This window comes from Phyllobates terribilis, unplaced genomic scaffold (assembly GCF_046119375.1).
Source record: "Phyllobates terribilis strain yellow unplaced genomic scaffold, ASM4611937v1 Scaffold_3__8_contigs__length_932513732, whole genome shotgun sequence".
Classification (NCBI taxonomy): domain Eukaryota; kingdom Metazoa; phylum Chordata; class Amphibia; order Anura; family Dendrobatidae; genus Phyllobates; species Phyllobates terribilis.
Window position 1 is genome coordinate 352,973,722 of NW_027362763.1, and position 19,989 is coordinate 352,993,710.

General features: G+C 44.2%; 1 protein-coding gene across 4 annotated transcripts in view; it reads right to left on the reverse strand.

The window, feature by feature from the left end:
• DIS3L2 (DIS3 like 3'-5' exoribonuclease 2) overlaps positions 1-15,002 on the reverse strand; it is a 366,019-nt gene extending 351,017 nt beyond the window's left edge. The window contains exons 1-2 of one of the 4 annotated variants that reach the window (XM_073675255.1): positions 14,856-15,002; positions 10,153-10,695 (exon numbers count right to left, since the gene is read on the reverse strand). In XM_073675255.1, coding sequence (XP_073531356.1) covers positions 10,153-10,675 — 523 coding nt within the window. In that variant the 5' untranslated portion in view covers positions 10,676-10,695; positions 14,856-15,002. Of the gene's footprint in view, positions 1-10,152; positions 10,696-14,851 lie in introns of all 4 variants that reach the window. The other 3 variants (XM_073675257.1, XM_073675258.1, XM_073675259.1) reach the window with 3 other exon arrangements.
• Positions 15,003-19,989: the final 4,987 nt, after the last annotated feature.

The following is a 19,989-nucleotide window of genomic DNA, read 5'->3' on the forward strand; positions in this document are numbered from 1 at the left end:
TCACTCCTTTTTACGGACTTCCAGGAATTTGTGGATAGTTGGCAACTCTGGCAATTACCAGAAACATACATTCCTTGCTTATTTACTAAATGGGTGCAGTAATTTATCCCGGATATGGTGAAATTCGGATATTACAGGACTATATACAGGAATTGTACATGTTGAAATATGGCTAGAAGCAAAGAGCTGGAAAACCCATGAGAAAGGGATACAGGAAGTTTAAACATTTATCATACAATAAAATCTTCTGAAGCCAGAATTACTTACTGTGAAATGAAGCAAAATATTTGCTCCACAGAAACCTGTGATAACTTTCAGACATATGGGGAAAATGTGATTGAAAACGTAAGGGTATATTCAAATCCCTTAAAGGCCCAATTCATTACTGCGTTTGCGACTGGTTAATGTTGAGTCTTTGGTGTTTGTCGCATCTTTTTGTAAAGCCTATTTTCTACGTGTTTGGCTGGCTTCTTTAGTGCGCCACTATGGGAGGAGTTTAGTGTTTTCCTGACGCCTGAGCATCACTTTGGTCTATCTGGTAAGACCCCAAAAGAAAATGCTTGATAACCTCTATTGTACTTTCTCTGAATCGTTGTGCAATAAGACTAGACCATATGTGTCAAACTCTGGCCCGCATGGTGGTTATATTTGGCCCGTGACACCAGAACCATCACCCCTATGTGGGGCCCATTATTCCGCATGGAGGGCTATAATGTGGGGCCCATTATTCCGCATGGAGGGCTATAATGTGGGGCCCATTATTAAGCATGGAGGGCTATAATGTGGGGCCCATTATTCCGCATGGAGGGCTATAATGTGGGGCCCATTATTCCGCATGGAGGGCTATAATGTGGGGCCCATTATTCCGCATGGAGGGCTATAATGTGGGGCCCATTATTCCGCATGGAGGGCTATAATGTGGGGCCCATTATTCCGCATGGAGGGCTATAATGTGGGGCCCATTATTCCGCATGGAGGGCTATAATGTGGGGCCCATTATTCCGCATGGAGGGCTATAATGTGGGGCCCATTATTCCGCATGGAGGACTATAATGTGGGGCCCATTATTCCGCATGGAGGACTATAATGTGGGGCCCATTATTCCGCATGGAGGACTATAATGTGGGGCCCATTATTCCGCATGGAGGACTATAATGTGGGGCCCATTATTCCGCATGGAGGACTATAATGTGGGGCCCATTATTCCGCATGGAGGACTATAATGTGGGGCCCATTATTCCGCATGGAGGACTATAATGTGGGGCCCATTATTCCGCATGGAGGACTATAATGTGGGGCCCATTATTCCGCATGGAGGACTATAATGTGGGGCCCATTATTCCGCATGGAGGACTATAATGTGGGGCCCATTATTCCGCATGGAGGACTATAATGTGGGGCCCATTATTCCGCATGGAGGACTATAATGTGGGGCCCATTATTCCGCATGGAGGACTATAATGTGGGGCCCATTATTCCGTATGGAGGACTATAATGTGGGGCCCATTATTCTGTATGGAGGACTATAATGTGGGGCCCATTATTCTGTATGGAGGACTATAATGTGGGGCCCATGATACTGTATGGAGGACTATGTGGGACCCATTATACTGTGTACTGCTTGGCCAGTGACTATGTCCAAGTTTTTCATTTTGGCCCTCTGTGTTTGACATCCCTGGATCAGACGTATAACAGCAATAGGACCATTACACTGACTGCAGCATTTTTTTAGTTTCTGCATTTCTCTAAACAAAGTCTCCTTGTGCGCAATACTAAGGACAGACACTGACAGGTAACGCATGATCCTTGTGCAAAACGTTTGTATGGTCACCCCATTATGTCAACGCCAAGAAAACCACAAAAGGGAAAGTTGAATTCCTCAAAAGTTCCAATATATCACAAATAATACACGTGTCACTGTGTGGTATGTATTTTACATTCCTCAAATGTAATCCCATACTGTATACAACTGCATACTGGACCCATAGGCACATGTGCCACCAATAAGCAAGACAAGACACGGACCATACACCACCTATTTATATAAAGAGGACCAGTCACTTGTTCAATAAAATTGAGTTACTTTGCAAAAATGTCATATCTCTTGCAATTCTGTCAGTTTTGCACTGCATTTATTTTCCTGCATTTTATAAGCTTTAACCAAATTCAGACACGACAATTTTCTATTCCCCTCAACCACCAACCACCACCCCTCCTCCCCTGACAATCATATGAGGGCTTGTTTTTTGCTTGATGAATTTTACTTTTGAATGACAATTCATGTTACCATGAGATGTACTGATATATGGGGTAAAAAAAAATTCAATTACCTATAAAATTTCAAATAATCTACAATTCTGCTATTTTTTTTTAGGGGGGGTGGATTGTTTTTACGACGTTTATCATTCAGAAAGAAAAAAAATGATTTGTAATATAATTCTCGTAAGATTGGGGCAATACCAAATCGGAATAGATTTTACTTTCACTAGTGAAAAAAAAAATCATTAAATTTGAAAAAAGTATCATAGATACATTTTTTTTGCTCCTGTCACCATTTTCCAAGACCTGTAGTGTTTTAATTTTTCGGTCGATGGAGGTGTATTGTGACTATTTTGAGTGGAGAGTTGACGCTTTTATTGATCACAAACCAGCAAGATTTGACACCTAATTGGGGCCCTGCTTTATACATTATTTCTGGTTGTTCGCTTTTATTGATACCATTTCAGGATAGCTCGGGCATTTTGATGGCTTCTTATTGCATTTTCTTGTGATGTTGAGGCAATCACAAAACTGCAATTCCATCATTTTGATTTTTTTCTCTTTATGGTGTTCACCCATCGGGTTAATTAGTTTTATATTTTGATAGGTCGCACTTTCAAGTACACAGTGATATCACGTTTATTTTTAATGGAAGGAAAAAAAAAAAAAAACTTAGAGCTTTTATATTTTTTCAGATTTTTAAAACTTTCTTTCCTGCACTTTGCAGTCTCATTAGCGATCCTGAACCTGCAGTATAAAGCATGGTTTCCTCTGAAGCCCACCACCAGAGGCTGGTTTTCCATACAGCACTGTCATGACAGGCAGCGGGGTCTTCAGCAGACATCTGACTGCCATAGCAACCGATATGCACCCCACAATCTGGTTGCAGGGGGGAGGAATGTGGATAGCCAAGAGCAGGCCATGCACTGTAAATTCCACTACCAGAGATTAACAGTGGCATTTAATGGGTTGACCTAAGCAGGCAAAGCTCAGCTCCACCAAGAGCCGTAAGAGGCAGATAATGGTTGAACAAGACCGCTACCTGCCGGGAAAGATGGGGGCTCAGCTCCTAAGCCTGGATGAATGACAACCCAACATATGCACCATGTATCGGTTATATGACTGCTTCTTATATGTTTTCTATTCTGCTTTCTCACAACTCTCCCACCCTTTAACACATTCTGTGCATTCTCTCCATATCCACCCCTCCCTTCTCCCATGTATAACTGAGGCTCTACTGAGATTTCCCACCCACTCCAAACCATCCACTACCTCTATACAGCACTCAAAACATTCATACAAATCATTGCACCACCTGCTCTCTCTTTTTTTCTCCTAGTCGTTGGAGACATCTCCCTCAACCTTGGGCCTCCCTCCACCAGCATACACTACTCTCCTCCAGCTGCATATAGAAACCCTTCTAATCTTATTAACATTCAGTGCTTGCCTTCTCCTATTCCTTTCCATTGTGCTCTCTGGAACGCATGATCTGTGTGTAACAAACTAACTTACATTCACGATTTTTTCCTCTCTAGTTCCCTTAACCTTCTGGCTATTATCTGGATCCAGCAGTCAGACACCACCGCCGCTGCTGCTCTATTGTTTGGTGGGCTGAAATTTTCACATACTGCCAGACCTGAGAACAGACCGGGTGGAGATGTTGGTTTGCTCCTTTCATCACAATGGTCATTCCCCCGGTTCCCTCACTTGCGTTTCCTTCCTTTGAAGTCCACACCGTCAGACTCTTCAAACCCTTCTCCCTGCGAGTGGCGGTTGTGTATCGCCCTCTAGGCCCCTCCTGCCAGTTCCTGGATCACTTTGCAACCCGGCTTCCTTACTTTCTATCCTGTGACATCCCCACCCTCATCATGGGAAACTTTAACCCCTTTACAGCCTGGGACGTAATAGTACACACCAGGCTGTCACCCCATGTTCAGCGCGGGCTCCGGCGCTGAGCCCACACTGAACCGGGCACATGTCAGCGATCCACCCACGGCTGTTAACATGTTAAATGCGGCTGTCAATCTGACAGCGGCATTTAACAGCGCCACGCCGGATGCGCGTCACTTACGCCGCCCATCGATGACCCTGTCACGTGATCGCGGGTCACTGATGGGTGAGTGACAACCCTGGGTCTGCAGCAGACTCCAGTGGTTGTCATGTACTACTCGCTATGAGCACCACCTAGTGGTCAGCGCTCATAGCACAGGAGCATTTCTGCTACATAGAGGTGATCTGTTCATCACCTCTATGTAGCAGAGGCGATCGGACAGTTGCTGCTTCTATTCTCCTACGGAGACTATAGAAGCAAGCAAAAAGTGTAAAAAAAAAGTTTTAAAAAATATATAAAAGTTTAAATCATCCCCCCTTTCACCCTATTCAAAATAAAATAAAAAAAAAAACCACATACACATTTGGTATCATCGCGTTCAGAATCACCCAATCTATCACATTTAAAAAAAGATTTAATCCGATCAGTAAACAGCGTAATGAGAAAAAAAGTGCTAAACGCCAGAATTTCGTTCTTTGGTCACCGCAACATTGCAATAAAAAGCAATAACGGGCGATCAAAACATCGGATCTACCCCAAAATGGCATCAATAAAAACTTCAGCTTGGCCCGCAAAAAATAAGCCCTCACCTGGCCCCAGATCCCGAAAAATGGAGACGCTACAGGTCTTGGAAAATGACGCCTTTTTTTTCCCTCTCTCACAAACTTTGGATTTTTTCACCACTTAAATAAAAAAGAACCTATACATGTTTGGTATCTACAAACTCGTAATGACCTGGAGAATAAGAATGGCAGGTCAGTTTTAGCATTCAGTGAACGTGGTTAAAAAAAAAAAAAAAAATCTATGGTATTGCATTTTTTTTTGCAATTGCACCACACTTGGAATTTTTTCCCATTTTCCCGTATACGATATGGTAAAACCAGTAATGTTGTTCAAAAGTACAACTCGTCCCGCAAAAAATAAGCCCTCACACGGCCATATTGACCAAAAAATAAAAATGCTATGGCTCTGGGAACAAGGGGAGCAAAAAACGAAAATGCAAAAACGGAAAATCCCAGAGTCCTTAAGGGGTTAACATCCCCATCAATGATCCCCTCTCCCAACGTGTTTCTCATCAACTTTCTCTAACCTCCTCATTCGGCCTCTCTCAGGTTTATCAACTCTCCTACACATGAAGACGGGAAAACTTTGGACCTGGTCTTCTCCAGTCTCTGCTCGCTGCATGATTTTACTAACTCCCCTCTCCCGCTCTCGGACCACAACCTTCTTTCCTTCTCTGTCAAGAACTATCTCCTCACCCAGGACACCTCCACTTACCACACTTCTAGGAATACACGTACCATTAATACCCAGCAGCTTATGGACAATCTCCACACATCTTTAGCCCCCATCTCCTCCCTCTCCTGTCCAGACTTTGCATTGTCACACTACAATAATACACTGAAGAGTGCCCTAGATGAAGCAGCACCTTCTACATGCATTAAGACCCGACAGACAACGGCAGCCCTGGCACATGATGCAAACACGCTTTCTTCAGCGTTGCCCAAGGAACGGTGAGCATCAGTGGAGAAAATCACTTTTAGCAGAGTACTTCATACACTATAAATTCACGCTCAAAACCTATAACTCTGCCCTTCAACTGGCCAAACAATCCTACTTCACCACCCTCATCACTTCACTATCCAAATTAACTTTTTGAAACCTTAAAACTCCCTACTGAAACCTAAAGCACAGGCCCCCGTCACCAACCTCAACAGTGAGGATTTGGCCACTTGTTTACTAGAAAAAAAATCAACCACATCCATCAGGACACCTCAGCCCAATCTCCTCAGTGCCTGGATCCCCTTCCCTGCCGCACTTCAAGCTCACTTGCCTTCTTTGAGCCTGTCAGAGAAGAAGTTACCCAGCTCCTTGCTTCTTCTCGGCCTTCAACCTGCAACAGTGACTCCATTCCCTCACATCTCCTGAAGTCCCTCTCACCGGTGGTCACCAGTCACCTGACTAAAATATTTAACCTCTCTTATTTCAGGTATCTTTCCCTCCTCATTAAACATGCCATCATAACCCCTTTACTTAAAAAGCCATCCCTGGACCAGAATTGCACTGCTAACTACAGACCTGTTTCTAACCCTCATTTCATCTCTAAACTCCTGGAACGCTTGGTCCACTCCCGTCTAATCCGCTATCTCTCCGATAACTCTCTCCTCGACCCTCTATCTACAACCTGGTTTCCGCTCTTAGGCTATGTGCCCACGATGCAGAAATGCTCAGGATTTTTTCCTGAGTGTTTCTGCATCTCCCTGGCAGAAAAAAACGCATGCGGATTGTACATGCGGATTGTACATGCGTTTTTCCTGCCAGGGACAAGCGGATGTGAAGCGTTCTTCACTTGCATTTCCGCATGCGGGTTGACAAGCGCTTTCCAAGCGATTTTAGCATCACTTGGAAAGTGCTTGACATCTTGGTCACACTATATAAATCCATGCAACAGGCATGGATTTATATAGTGTGACCGAAAGAATGGTAAAAAGTAAAATAAATCTATACTTGCCTTCCGATGGCCCCCGCAGTCTTTATTCACTCCGTCCTGGCTTGCCGACAGCTCGCGGTACACAACCATGAAGGACCTGTCGTCAGATGACTATGACGTCAGCGCAGGTCCTTCAGTCCACTGCAATCTGCCGGCAAGTGAAGACAAGGAGACCGGGGACCATCAGAAGGTAAATGTAATATTTATTTTATTTTTTTTTACAGTTTCTATGGTACCTGGGTCCGGAGGAGAGTCTCCTGTCCTGTACCCGGGTACCATCCGCACATTGAAACGCTTAGATTCCGCATGTACAGATGCAGTGATGAGTAATCCATGTGTTCCAATGAAAGTCAATGGCGGCGAAAACACAGCACTTCTGCAAAATAATTGGTAGTGCTGCGTTTTTTTCCACAATGATAACCCGCAGCAGAAATTTCCGCAGTATATGCACAGCACATGCTGATTATCATTGGAGAACATGGCAGGCCTTCTACCATGCGTTTAAGCATTTCTGCAGCGTTTTTGCCGCTGCGGAAACGCTTAAAAACGCATCGTGGGCACACAGCCTTACACTTCACTGAAACTGCCCTCACTAAAGTCTCTAATGATCTAATAACCACTAAATCCAAAGGTCATTAATCCCTGCAACATTTGACACTGTGGATCACCAGCTCCTCCTCACTATGCTCCGCTCTATAGGCCTCAAGGAAACAATTCTCTCCTGGTTCTCCTCCTACCTCTCTGACCGCTCCTTCACTGTATCTTTTGCCGGCTCCTCTTCCTCTCCTCGTCCCCTTACTATCGGGGTTCTGCAGGGCTCAGGCCCCTGCCTCTTCTCTCTATACACTGCCCCTATTGGACAAACAATCAGCAGATTTGGGTTCCAGTACCATCTCGATGCTGACGACACCTAATTATACACTTCCTCTCCTGAAATCACCCCCTACCCTAATACAAAACACCAAGGATTGTTTGCTTGCTGTCTCTAACATGATTCCTCCCTCTATCTTAAACTGAATATCTCCAAAACTGAACTTCTTGTGTTTCTCCCCTCTACGAACCTAACTCTACCCAACATTGAAATTACCTTGGAGGGTTCAACCATTACTCCCAAGCAGCATGCTCGCTGCCTTGGGGTCATATTAGACACTAAACTTTCCTTTACTCCCAAATCCAATCACTCACTCGCTCTTGCCACCTGCATCTTAAACATCTCCAGAATCCAACCTTTTCTCACCTTTGAAACTGCTAAAACTCTTAGGCTGTGTGCCCACGATGCGTTTAAGCGTTTTTTGCAGCGGCAATTCCGCTGCAGAAACGCTTAAAAAACACATGGTAGAAGGCCTGCCATGTTCCCCAATGATAATCCGCATGTGCTGTGCACATGCTGCGGAAATTTCCGCTGCGAGTTATCATTGCGGAAAACAACGCAGCACTACCAATTGTTTTGCGGAAGTGCTGCGTCTTCGCCGCCATTGACTTGCATTAGAACGCTTGGATTCCGCATCACTGCATCTGTTCATGCGGAATCCAAGCGTTTCAATGTGCGGATGGTACCCGGGTCTGGAGGAGAGGAGACTCTCCTCCGGACCCGGGTACCATAGAACCTGTGAAAAAAAAAAAAAAAAAGAATAAAAATAAAAAATAAATATTGTATTTACCTTCTGTTGGCCCCCGGTCTCCTTGTCTTCGCTTGCCGGCAGATCGCGGTGGACTGAAGGACCTGCGCTGACGTCATTTAGTCATGTGATGGGTCACGCGACGCTGACGTCAGCAGGTCCTCCAGTGTGCCGCAAGCTGCCGGCAAGCCAGGACAGAGCGAATCAAGACTGCGGGGGCCATCAGAAGGCAAGTATCGAATTTTTTTTTTTTTTTTTTTTTTACATTCTTTCGGTCACACTATATAAATCCATGCCGTTTGCATGGATTTATATAGTGTGACCAAGTTGTCAATCACTTTCCAAGTGATGCTGAAATCGCCTGGAAAGCACTTGACAACCCGCATGCGGAAATGCATGTGAAGAACGCTTCACATCCGCATGTCCCTGGCAGGAAAAACATGTACAATCAGCATGCGTTTTTTCTGCCAGGGAGATGCAGAAACGCTCAGGAAAAAATCTGGAGCATTTCTGCATCGTGGGCACATAGCCTTACTGTCGCTCTTATTCACTCTCGTCTGGACTAGTGCAACTCCCTTCTGATCGGTCTCCCTCTCACCAAACTTTCTCCTCTCCAATCCGTCCTGAATGCAGCAGTCAGGGTTGTATTTCTGTCCAGTTGCTTTACCAATGCCTCCATCTTGCGCCAGTCATTACACGGGTTACCCATTCGCTACAGGGTCCAATATAAACTCATTGCTCTAACCCACAAAGCTCTCCACAGTTCTGCACCACCTTATATCTCCTCTTTCATCGCTGTCTATCTCCCTACACGTGCCCTCCTTTCTACAAATGACAAGACTAACATCCCCCATAATCCGAACTTCGCACCTCCATCTGCAAGACTTCTCTCGTGCTGCGCCAGTTCTCTGGAATGCATTTCCGCAGACGATCCGACTGATCCCTAGCCCTCACGTTTTTCAAACGCACTTTAAAAACCTCTCTTTAAACAAGCCTACCACCTCAACTACTCAGTAACTTAACTTTCCCCTGTTCCCTCTTTCTAAATATTATTCAGAACCTGTTCCCTACTATTCATCTGTCTCCACACCTTCCATGCACACGATAACTGCACTTGATACTTGCACTTAAACATTCGGGCTGATGACCAGGTCATGCAGCCTTATATGAAAATTCCTATTATAATTGCTAGACCTGAAATAAGCACTTTTCACCTATTGTGTCCCCCCATTTCCTGGTAGATTGTAAGCTTGCGAGCAGGACCCTCACTCCTAATGTATTGAGTTTATTGTCTGTACATGTCCCCGCTTAATTGTAAAGTGCCGCGGAATATGTTGGCGCTATATAAATAAAAATGATTATGCGATGAGTCTGAAAAGGGTTAAAAAAAAGTGTAACTAGAGGACAAAGGACATCTGCTTGCAGTAAACTGTGGCGCACAGGACAGATATTTCAGTTTACAGAAAACTGCTCTTAACTTGATCAAACGACTATTAGGAGGTTAGAAAGCCACTGACCTAAAGGCACATCAGGCTTAGAAATACTACAGTATACCTTGGTCAATTATTATACTTTCAAACCAGAGAAAAGCTTTGATTCACAGAAACAAAAGCTGCAGCTAAGTATGCACATTGTATAACAAGTCATCTCAGCCACAAGGAAGACCCTACAATCAGAAGGTGGTCAGGTCTGACGACAAGGGAGGGATGGGAGGGATTGCACTGAAGCCATACCTTCAATCAAACAAGTCTGAGACTTTGGCGTCTGCTTCTCAGTCTGGGATTCCTTTCTCTCAAAGTCACAATTGCCTTTGGAAGACTGAAGCTTTGCGCTGAGTAAACTAGGTTTACTTTGAGTAGGCGCCTTCTCCTTTGGGTCAAAATCTGCATCTTCATTGCCACACGTGCCAAGACAATGCATCTCTGATTCACTTTTCCTACTGGCGTCTGCTCCAGCAAATCCCTTTTCAAACCTTGGGGCACTACTTCTCTCAGAGGAGAACAATGCATTAGAATACACGCCATTTCTACCAGAACCTCCTTGAAGGCCTTCTACGGTAGAGTCTTTGTCACAGACAGAGTCCCCATGGCTGGCTTCCTCCAGCTGCAGTTTCTGTGCTATGTAGTTCAAGTAGAAGGTAAAGCGTCCACTGTGATGCTGCTGGACCAGTCTAGCATAGGCATTTTTTTGCTGGATGCCTGTCCAGTTTGAACCTTCTTTTGCCGACAAACCATGATTAGCTTTTGATTGCTCCATACTGTATCTTTACACTCAGACTTGGTGGAGAAGAGGGAAAATAAAGAAAAAAAAAAAAGTTACTTCATTTGTAATAAAGCAGATAAAAAAAAAGTGTTTGGCTTTTCTTTCAATGTAAAAAGTTCTAAGTCAAAAAATTGCAAAAGTTGTAGAGTACAGGTAAAGAATGAATCTCAGTGAGCCGAGTCTGAACCTAGCCTAAAAACCTCAGGTTCCAGTGCACCCATTTTCTATTACTAAATGGCAGATTTCAGACTACACAGGTGGAGATTTGACCAAGTTTGAAAAAACATAACAGTACTTGGAGGAACCCAGTGACTTCTGCATTCAGGCAATTGCCATGGAGAATGTAAGCCCTACCAGTGACTTCACAAAGTGCACTATGTGTCAAGCTCTTCTATATCAATTAAAAAAAAAGTTACATAGTTCAAAAAGACTCTTAAGACAAGTGGTGGGCAATTTTCTCAAGGTGGTGTGGGGGGGGGGGGTCACATGAGAGGTCGACTGTGCTCGTTTATATTTATACACCTGACAGAGCAGAATTTAAAGGAGTTGTCCACGACTTTCACATTGATAGCCTATCCTTAGGATATGTCATCTATATTTGATCGGTGGGGGTGGAAGACTCGCTGATCAGCTGTTCCTGCTGGCTCAGTTATGGAGCTGCACAGCACGGCTGTCAACGGTATAGTGGCCGCGGCTGGATACTGAACATCTGCCCCTATTTGAATCAATAAGGGGCGGATGTGAAATACTTAGCCACTATATCGTTGACAAAGCTGTGCAGAACCACAACAGACCACTGCCGCCCACAGGCATTAACAGCTGATCAACGGGGGTGCAGGGTGTCACACACCTACACATAACATATTGATTGGGCACAGGGCACATGTGACAACCTCACGTGAGCCACAGGAACACAAGTGATGACACCACTGAAATGCCGCTGGCATAGGAGAGTATAGGAGTTTTTTAATTTAACAGAGGGCAAATGTTCAGATTGAGAAGGGGTTGTCCTAGGAGTGGACAACCCCTTTAAACAATAGGGCATTTTCTTAGGACATTAACTGCCTGTAAAGGGAGTGAATAAAGTGTGATTGGCTGTTTCTGGAACTTCCATAGCGGTGAATGAAGCGAATCAGTGCATGTGTGGCCCATGCTGTCAGTAAGGTCGCTGAGCAGTCAGTATTGGGGATTGTGTGACACCTGTTCTGGAGATGTGCGGTCTCAGAGGAGGCATCTATTAGATATTAATGGAATTTTCTATGGACAGGCAATAAATGTCTGTAGTAAGACAACCCCTTTAAAGCAAACACTGACAAGGATTGTAAGTTCACCCTTGTGCCAAAATGACCTTAGGAACTAGGCTTCCCAAACTGAGCATATGACCGCTTGGTGAAGTATAAACATAAGTGAATGCCAATGACATTTACTACGATCCCATCCAGCAGTACTCTCCGAGGTTACACTCTTGGGCTGTCTAAACACGAACGCAAATAGTAAACCCTAAAAATAAGAGGTAATCACATGCAGCGAGCTAACCCCGCCAATGCTGAACGAGGACTAAAGCGTCAAGAACCAGACATGCAAGTCAGAAGACTAAGTCCATAGACATATAATAAACCTAGGTGTTAGGCAAAACTAGGAGCTTATTAACTGGTTATCAATATCGGATATGCCAAAAGTGCTTGAAACTAAGGTTCCGCCTCTGGGACCCCCCAACAATTAACTGAACAAGCGTCAAATGGCACCCACCAATATTTGCCGAATATCAGCAGCATCAATATTATTCAATAGAGGGGGCGGTTTGATGGGTTCTCTTTACTCCCATAGACATCCATGGAGAAGGATGCATCTGCAGCCACCACTTCATGAATGCAGTCAAGTCTTACCTAGGCCATGATCACATCACATGCCAAACATCAGAGGCTCCGAAGGGGCTTCAGTCCGAAATCATGAGGTGAATCTGCTGAGGGGGCGATTGACTTTAAAAAAAGCATTATTATGCTATGCTTATACAGCGCTATTATATTCCACAGGGCTTTACAGTCCCCATTGGGGCTCACAATCTAGATTCCCTATCAGTATGTCTTTGGAGTGTGGGAGGAAACCGGAGAACCTGGAGGAAACCCACACAAACTCCTTGCAGATATTGTCCTTGGTGGGATTTGAACCCAGGACCCCAGCGCTACAAGGCTACAGTGCTAACCACTGAGCCACCATGCTGCCCAGACTGCGTCACCGTGTGCTCTATGACCTATTTGAGTCGGGCACAGAGGTACAGTTGGCCGCTTTTTGGTCCCACCTCCAAAAGCTAGACACTGCCAAAAATGAGGTCTTAGCACAGAACAACTACATCTGCTTTATTAAAATCAATGCCCCCATTGGCAGAGCCACCTAAATCCTGTTTTCAGGGTTTCAGACAGAAAACCTGAGGGAGCCACGTATGTGGCATGTGAACGCAGTGGAACAGAGGGTGTACCTTTCAGAATGTGGCCCTTAAGGCAATCCAGTCCTGCTCCAGGTAACCAGGAAGCCAGCAGATTTGCTAGGGGAAGTCAAAAGTGGCCAGGCATTTATAGGTTTTCATCACCTAAGACTATCCGCTTGTCAGTTTTAGACAAGTATATTGCAGGCTTAACCCCTTAAGGGCCAAGCAATTTTTTGTGTTCATTTTTTTCCTCCCCTTATCAAGAAGGGGTTGTCCTAGTAGTGGACAACCCCTTGAACTTTAGGCCTTTTAGAGATCATTTCATTTTGCTTAACTGTGCACAATAACAGTAATTTTGACCAGAGGTGCCAAAACTTTGACAGGTTGTTAGAGGCAGGTGATGGCTAAATAATGGGTATCATATGCCAGGAAAGATGCAGGCTCAGTGCGCGAGCAAGTATCAAAGGCAGGGAGACCACTTATGACATAGTATTTTATAAGTTAAGGTATTAAGGAAATTCATCACTGGGTTTTTCTCACATAATCTGGGAGCAGCATTATGTAGAGGCAGAGACACTGATTCCTGTGATGTGTCACTTACTGGGCTGCTTGTAATAACTGATAAAAATCACGGTTTTATCAGTAGGTGATCACTAGAGGATTAGTAAACCTGCTGCAATCTAATTAAGCATATTCATGAGCTCTGTATAACCCCACCCCATCACTGATTGGCATCTGCGTACAACATGCATAGGTAGAAAGCTGCCAATCAGAGGAGTTGCTGGGTTATGCAGAGCTCTGCATTCAGAGAACTGGTAGATTTTATCAAAGCAACGGAAAGTAGCTCAGTAGGTGACATAGCTGGAATCAGGGTCACTGCCCCTACATCATGCTGCTCTCAGATAGGGGAGCAAAAACCTGGTGTCACATTCCATTTAAGGCCCTCAAAAAACATAAGACTAATGTCAGCCAAACCTGTCAACAGTCTAATGTGTATGGCATAGATGATGTGGGAAACAATCCGGCGTGGCCAATTTCAGACACAGTCCTTTATGGTACATGCACACTGCAATTTTTCCGCTATAAAAAAAGCGCTCACAAACCACTACTAAGAATTAACCCATTAATTTGTATGGGACAACTTGTTGCTCATGTGTTCAAGCTTTTCAAAGGCACCAAGTGGAGACAAGTGACAGCCACTCTTCAGATGTCTGCTGGGAAGAAGCTCCACACTTTACAACACAAGGCAAACATATCCCACCTGGGCATCTTACCGAGCAGGTGGTCTGCGGACCCTCAAAACCCACTAGAGGATTACTTAAAATCACTTGTAAAAATGCTTTAAAAAAAAAAAAAAGCTCAAAATATGAGCAAAAATGATTAAACAAAAAGGCTTTAGGACTACAAGACACCAAGGAAAAGGAGCAATTCCAGAAGAGTCTTACTTGAGAAATGGAGGTTCTTAATGACAGAACAGTGTGAACATGGCCTTAGAGATGAGCTGCCACCAGAGGAGGCGGACAGCTCCTGTGCCCATTGTGTGGGTGCTTTATTCATGTGCCAAGCACAAAGGAGCTAGCTGCCCGCATCACCGAGCCCCGCACAGCCTGAGGGGGGGGGGGGGAGACAGGCTTGTCAGCCTCCTCAGGTCACTCCTCACATCCCTGACACACGGGCTATGCCCCCCACAGCAGCCCGGAGACCGTGATATGTTGCCCTCTCCGCCAGCCCCGCATAACGCTTACCTACCCGCACTAGCTCCTACAGCCGCGGATCCCCTTCGCCGCGATTTAAATCCCCCCGGGTCGCTGCTGGCTGCTCCTGGGATTCCTCTTCCGGGTCAGACAGGTCGGAGAGGGCGGAGTCAGGCCGAGGTTTGGCGAACGTGTGGGCGGGGCTAGTCCCTGGCGACTACCTGACGGGAAGCTGAGAGCTGCGCACTTGCTGCGTCTCCTCAGCTGACGCACGGCCGGTGTCCTGGCGGTAGTCTGATATGTGCGGCGCTCTCCCCAGCTTCTCCCGTTGTGCCAGGAGTGCTGTGTGCTGCTCCATGTTTCCTCTATAGCTGGGAAAGTCATTCCTGGGCGGCGGCGCATGGCCTGCACCATTCAACCAGAAACCTCCGAAAAAAATGAAAAGTCCAGTTGTCAGCGAAGTGCTGGTCATTAGACTTCTGTAGTTCTCACCCACTCCTGGTTTTGGTTACACACAGTGAGGTAAAAACTCACCAAATACCGATAGTGTGACTGTGGCCTTAACACCTTCCCGCTAAATTACTTAAGTGTACATGAAGATTGCAATTGGTTTAAGGCAGTGTACTATAAATATAAATCAGGAGTGAGCAGCTCGGGCGACAGTTGCAAGGGAAACCTTGCCGGCACAGGATCAATCATAGCGGCACCTTGCTGACGAGTCTCAGCATTCTAGACAGATTTCAACATCACCTGCTCTTAGAAGCTCAGGTCTGCTACACAACTGATCTCAGCGGTCAGAGAGAAAAATATCCCGATGGCCCTCTTGATCCATCTCAATCAGACTAAAAGTACCATCTGTGACCTCTGCCACGCCGCCATCAGGAGTCACAGTTGTCAGGAATAGCAGACACAGAGACCTCCGTATACCAGACTCTTAGTTTGCCCACAACCCGAGATTTATTAGGTAGCAATGTTGCCTGTCATCCAGCTTACCCGTTTAGATAGGGTGCCACTTGCAGTACGGGTCACCAGTCTGTTGTCACAGACAGTCTGATCCTAATGTGTCACCAGTCCGCACCTACTTTTAAGAGGAAACTTTGTTGTTGTTTTTTAAATAAAATGTTTGATTATACACACGTGATCAAAATTGTTGGTACCCCTCGTTTAATGAAAGAAAAACCCACAATGGTCACAGAAATAACTTGAAACTGACAAAAGTAATAATAAATTAAAAATCTATGAAAATGAACAAATGAAAGTCAGTCATTGCTTTTCAACCCTGCTTCCACAGAATATTTAAAAAAATTAAACTCATGAAATCGGTCAGAATCACTGGTAGATGTAGCTCTGTGCTGTCTCATACCCCTAGATTGCCCACTGCCCAAGTTAGTTAGGCAGCAATGCCACCTGCCTTCTAGATTACCCCTGTTTAAGTATGGTGTGCCACTTACAGCTATAGTCACCAGTCCATTGTCATGGCTGGTCTGATCCTACTGAGTGTCAAGTCGATTCCACAACTACTGAGTTGCCTGTCCACTCCCACTAAACTGCCCATCAGCTCCTACTGAGTGTGCTGTTCACACCTACGTTTTTAATATTAGTTAAAAAAAGATTGAAAAAAATTATTGGAGTTGAGAGTTTTACAAAGTTTTAGAAAAAATGTCCAGAAGGATGTTCAAAGCCGAGGAGACCTATACTATGATAAGCTCAAATATGGACCCACATCATGCGATGCTTAGATTGCACCCACTGTAACAGCAGAAGAGTCAACGGTCCTACTATACCCAAATTGACATGGGTAGCTGTGAAAATTATAGCCTAAATGTGCCAAGTTTTATGGCTTCCTCATGCATTCAGATTGATGCCAGGGGCCATTGATTTTTTTCCCTCTTTATTTTTTTTTCAATCCCAAATAAATTTAATGGTGGAGCAGACAAAAGTATACGCCAGCCAATTTATTTTCACAAATGCAGTAGAGCTGGGTATATTTTGGGCCTATTCTTAAGTTTTTGTATACAAATATCAAAGACAGACTGTCACTTCCAAACAAGAACAGGTGCATACTAAGGAGTAGCCATCTCCATATATAACTAACAAATAAAGTTGCACTCTGTAGCGCTATAGCATGCAAATGTGAAATATAAGAGATTGGAATTGCATTACTGCTCTAGAAAATAGGGGAAAAAAGGATACTTAAATTGTGCCAACAACAAGGCAATCTTTTTTACTGGGAACCTAACATGTACAGTAGCTGTACTGGGGTGCTAGCCTACAATTATGGGTTGGTAGGATCCTGCTGTGATTAAAACCGACATAAGCTGATGGGTATACTCAGATAGTATATATATGTATACATAGGCTCTCTGACCAAGCACTCCACCCATCAGTGTATGGCGGTTTTCATCACAGCAGGATCCTACCTACCTATAATTGTAGGCTAGCACCCCAGGAGAGGTACATGTTAAATTAAGTTCCCAGCAAAGGGGATCGCCTTGTCGTTGGCTGCTCGGCACATATGAATTGACCAATATAAGTATCTTTTTTTTTCCTTTTTTCTAGATCAGTAATGCAATTCCAATATCTTATATTTCATGTTTGTATGCTATAGTGTTACAGAGTGCAACTTTTATTTCTTAGTTATTTTTAAGTTTTGGCATAGTTAAAAAAAAAACAAGATCGGACTATTGATCCCCGATGAACGTAATATACAGTGGGTACGGAATGTATTCAGACCACTTTAAATTTTTCACTCTTTGTTTCATAGCAGCCATTTGGTAAATTCTAAAAAAAAAAATTCTCATTAAAGTACACTCTGCACCCCATCTCCCCATCTTGACTGAAAAAAAACAGAAATGTAAAAATGTTTGCAAATTTATTAAAAAAAAAAAACTGAAATATCACATGGTCATAAGTATTCAGACCCTTTGCTCAGTATTGAGTAGAAGCACCCTTTTGAGCTAGTACAGCCATGAGTCTTCTTGGGAATGATGCAACAAGTTTATCACACCCGGATTTGGGGATCCTCTGCCATTCTTCCTTGCAGATCCTCTCCAGTTCCGTCAGGTTGGATGGTGAACGTTGGTGGACAGCCATTTTCAGGTCTCTCCAGAGATGCTCAATTGGGTTTAGGTCAGGGCTCTGGCTGGGCCAGTCAAGAATGGTCACAGAGTTGTTCTGAAGCCACTCCTTTGTTATTTTAGCTGTGTGCTTAGGGTCATTGTCTTGTTGGAAGGTGAACCTTCTGCCAAGTCTGAGGTCCAGAGCACTCTGGAAGAGGTTTTCATCCAGGATATCTCTGTACTTGGCCGCATTCATGTTTCCTTCAATTGCAACCATTCGTCCTGTCCCTGCAGCTGAAAAACACCACCATAGAATGATGCTGCCACCACCATGTTTCACTGTTTTGATTGAATTGGGCAGGTGATGAGCAGTGCCTGGTTTTCTCCACACATACCGCTTAGAATTATTACCAAAAAGTTCTATCTTTGTCTCATCAGACAAGAGAATCTTATTTCTCATAGTCTGGGAGTCCTTCATGTGTTTTTGAGCAAACTCTATTCTGGCTTTCATATGTCTTGCACTGAGGAGAGGCTTCCGTCGGGCCATTCTGCCATAAAGGCCCGACTGGTGGAGGGCTGCAGTGATAGTTGACTTTGTGGAACTTTCTCCTATCTCCCTTCTGCATCTCTGGAGCTCAGCCACAGTGATCTTGGTGTTCTTCTTTACCTCTCTCACCAAGGCTCTTTTCCCACGATTGCTCAGTTTGGCTGGACGGCCAGGTCTAGGAAGACTTCTGGTGGTCCCAAACGTCTTCCATTTAAGAGTTATGGAGGCCACTGTGCTCTTAGGAACCTTGAGTAATGCCGACATTCTTTTGTAACCTTGGCCAGATCTGTGCCTTGCCACAGTTCTGTCTCTGAGCTCCTTGGTCAGTTCATTTGAGCTCATGATTCTCATTTGGTCTGACATGCATTGTGAGCTGTGAGGTCTTATATATACAGGTGTGTGCCTTTCCAAATCAAGTCCTATCAGTTTAATTAAACACAGCAGGACTCCAATGAAGGAGTAGAACCATCTCAAGGAGGATCACAAGGAAATGGACAGCATGTGACTTAACTATGAGTGTCTGAGCAAAGGGTCTGAATACTTATGACCATGTGATATTTCAGTTTGTCTTTTTTAATAAATTTGCAAAAATGTCTACATTTCTGTTGTTTCAGTCAAGATGGGGTGCAGAGTGTACTTTAATGAGAAAAAAAATGAACTTTTTAGAATTTACCAAATGGCTGCAATGAAACAAAGAGTGAAAAATTTAAAGGGGGCTGAATACTTTCCGTACCCACTGTACAACCCCCGGAGCACTGAGTAGAACATAATTTGAGGTTATCCACAAATTTCTGTACTACATTGATCATAGTTGCTACCCACCCCCAGAGGGCCCAAATTTTGATCACCTTTTAAAAATAAAGCCATTAATCACTTTTGCCAAACTTTTTCCAATTTTATGCCAGCAAACAAAATATTGTTTTAGATGAGTTTCTTGTAAGTTTCAAGGGAAGACTCAGGTTAATGCCACGTTCAGTATTTGGTTTGTATTTTCCATCAGTATTTGTAAGCCAAAACCAGGAGTGGGTGATAAATACAGAAGTGGTGACGTGTTTCTATTATATTTTTCCTCTGATTGTTCCACTCCTGATTTTGGCTTACAAATACTGATGTAAAACACTGACTCAATACTGAACATGTGAACATGGCCTTAGACAATATCTCCCAAACAAGAGAACCCAGTATGATATAAAAGCTCTGCAAAAGCACCACTGGGTCCACCTATTATTTTAGAATTAATGAGGGAAAGGATTCTAAAATAGATCACCCAGAATGCTCTTCTACATTAATTGGCAGTGGCAAAATGTTATGGGTCCTTATACATACACTAGTGTCCTTTGCTAAATGTCCTTGCATCACATTCCACAGTGGCCTGTGAACACCAAACATAAAAATCAAAGAGGTCTAGAGTGGGAGAGAACATGGCTGTCTGTAGTGAAGACCTGCTACTTGTTAAGTACAAAGATAAATGGGGCATTCTGATCCTTTCCACATCCATGATGATAGCAACAATCCTGTCCCTGTATGTGGATCCACCACCCAAGCTCACAAACCGCTGTGCGTGCAGGAGTACAATAAATTCA